The sequence below is a fragment of the Cebus imitator genome, unplaced genomic scaffold (genome assembly GCF_001604975.1).
Source record: "Cebus imitator isolate Cc_AM_T3 unplaced genomic scaffold, Cebus_imitator-1.0 Scaffold91, whole genome shotgun sequence".
In the NCBI taxonomy this organism is placed as follows: Eukaryota; Metazoa; Chordata; class Mammalia; order Primates; family Cebidae; genus Cebus; species Cebus imitator.
The window spans coordinates 3,075,432-3,076,759 of NW_016107406.1; the positions used below are offsets into that span (position 1 = coordinate 3,075,432).

The window sequence follows — 1,328 nt, forward strand, 5'->3', positions numbered from 1 at the left end:
CCACGATACTCCCAAATTCCTGATTTAAAGGCTATCAGATAATAATGTTTAGCATTTGAAGTCACTAAGTTTTGGAGTGACTTTTTTTTTTACATGGCAATAGATAACTAATAAAATTAACATTAGGGAAACTTTCAGTATGAGGCCATTTCAAATATCCCTGCTAAACACATCCTAATATGTGTCTTTTTTTTTTCTTTTTTGAAGAACAAACAAATCTTTATTGTCTAGAAATACATATATATATATATATATAATCCCAGGGGCTGGGGTCAGGAAAAAAAAATTTCCCACAAAATATGCTATTCTCTCATTTCCCCATCTTCTACCTCTTCTTCCACACCTCTGATATAAAGGACATTATTACACCTTATTAAAACTTCACCCAGATGTCCAGACAATGCTCCATCTATGTATTCTTCTGTATTTGCAAGCTGCATGTTCATGTAGCCATCTACAGATACCAGGTAGCCCTTGTACTCCATTCCCCACTTAAGTTTCACCATAACTGGCTTTCCTGTTAGTCCATTGAGGAAAGGTTTGGGATTGAGGGGTAAACTCATCGTAACCACGGGCGAATGCTGCAAGCCACTCGCTGCCAACCAGGCCGCCGCTCGTCCCTCGTGACCACAGCAAATACCGCCAATATGTGTCTTATGGTGAATGTGTGTGCATTTCTGTTGGATATAAACCTAGGAGTGAAAATGCTGGATCACAGGATATACACAAATTCAGCTTTAGTAGATGCTGCCAAACAGTCTTCCACAGGGCTGTTATCAATTCCCACTCTCGCTAGCAGAGTATAGCATTGCTCATACTCTCACCAACTCTTGATATTTTCTGTCTTTTTCATTTTGGCCATTTTGATGAGTTGTAGCGGAATTGCATCATGGATTTAACTTACATTTCTCTTGATGTTTAATGAGGTTTAGTACCATTTTAAAAGCTCAATGGCCATTTAGACATCTCCATTTCCCATACATTTGTTAAAGCCCTTAACCCATTTTAAAAATTGAGTTATCTGTCTTTTTCTAATGGATCTATTCTTTTTATAATTCTGGAATTCTTTTCATATTCTGGGGCCAGTCCTTTAATGTGTATATGTATGTGTGTATATATACACACATGCATATACACATGTGTATATATATACATATATATATACATACACACACATACATATACACACTAAAGCACTGGCTTTAGTATATATGTGTATATATACACATACATATACACACTATATGTGTGTGTACATATATATACACTAAAGGACTGGCACACACACACACACACACACACACACACAGAGTAAAGGACTGGTGTCT

The 1,328-nt window shown here is 36.7% G+C and overlaps 1 protein-coding gene across 1 annotated transcript; it reads right to left on the bottom strand.

Annotated features, from left to right (window-relative positions):
* Window positions 1-204: 204 nt before the first annotated feature.
* Window positions 205-637, bottom strand: LOC108309078 (small nuclear ribonucleoprotein F). The gene has a single exon (XM_017535182.2). It carries the CDS (start codon window positions 561-563, stop codon window positions 303-305), a length of 261 nt encoding a protein of 86 aa, XP_017390671.1. The 5' UTR covers window positions 564-637; the 3' UTR covers window positions 205-302.
* Window positions 638-1,328: the final 691 nt, after the last annotated feature.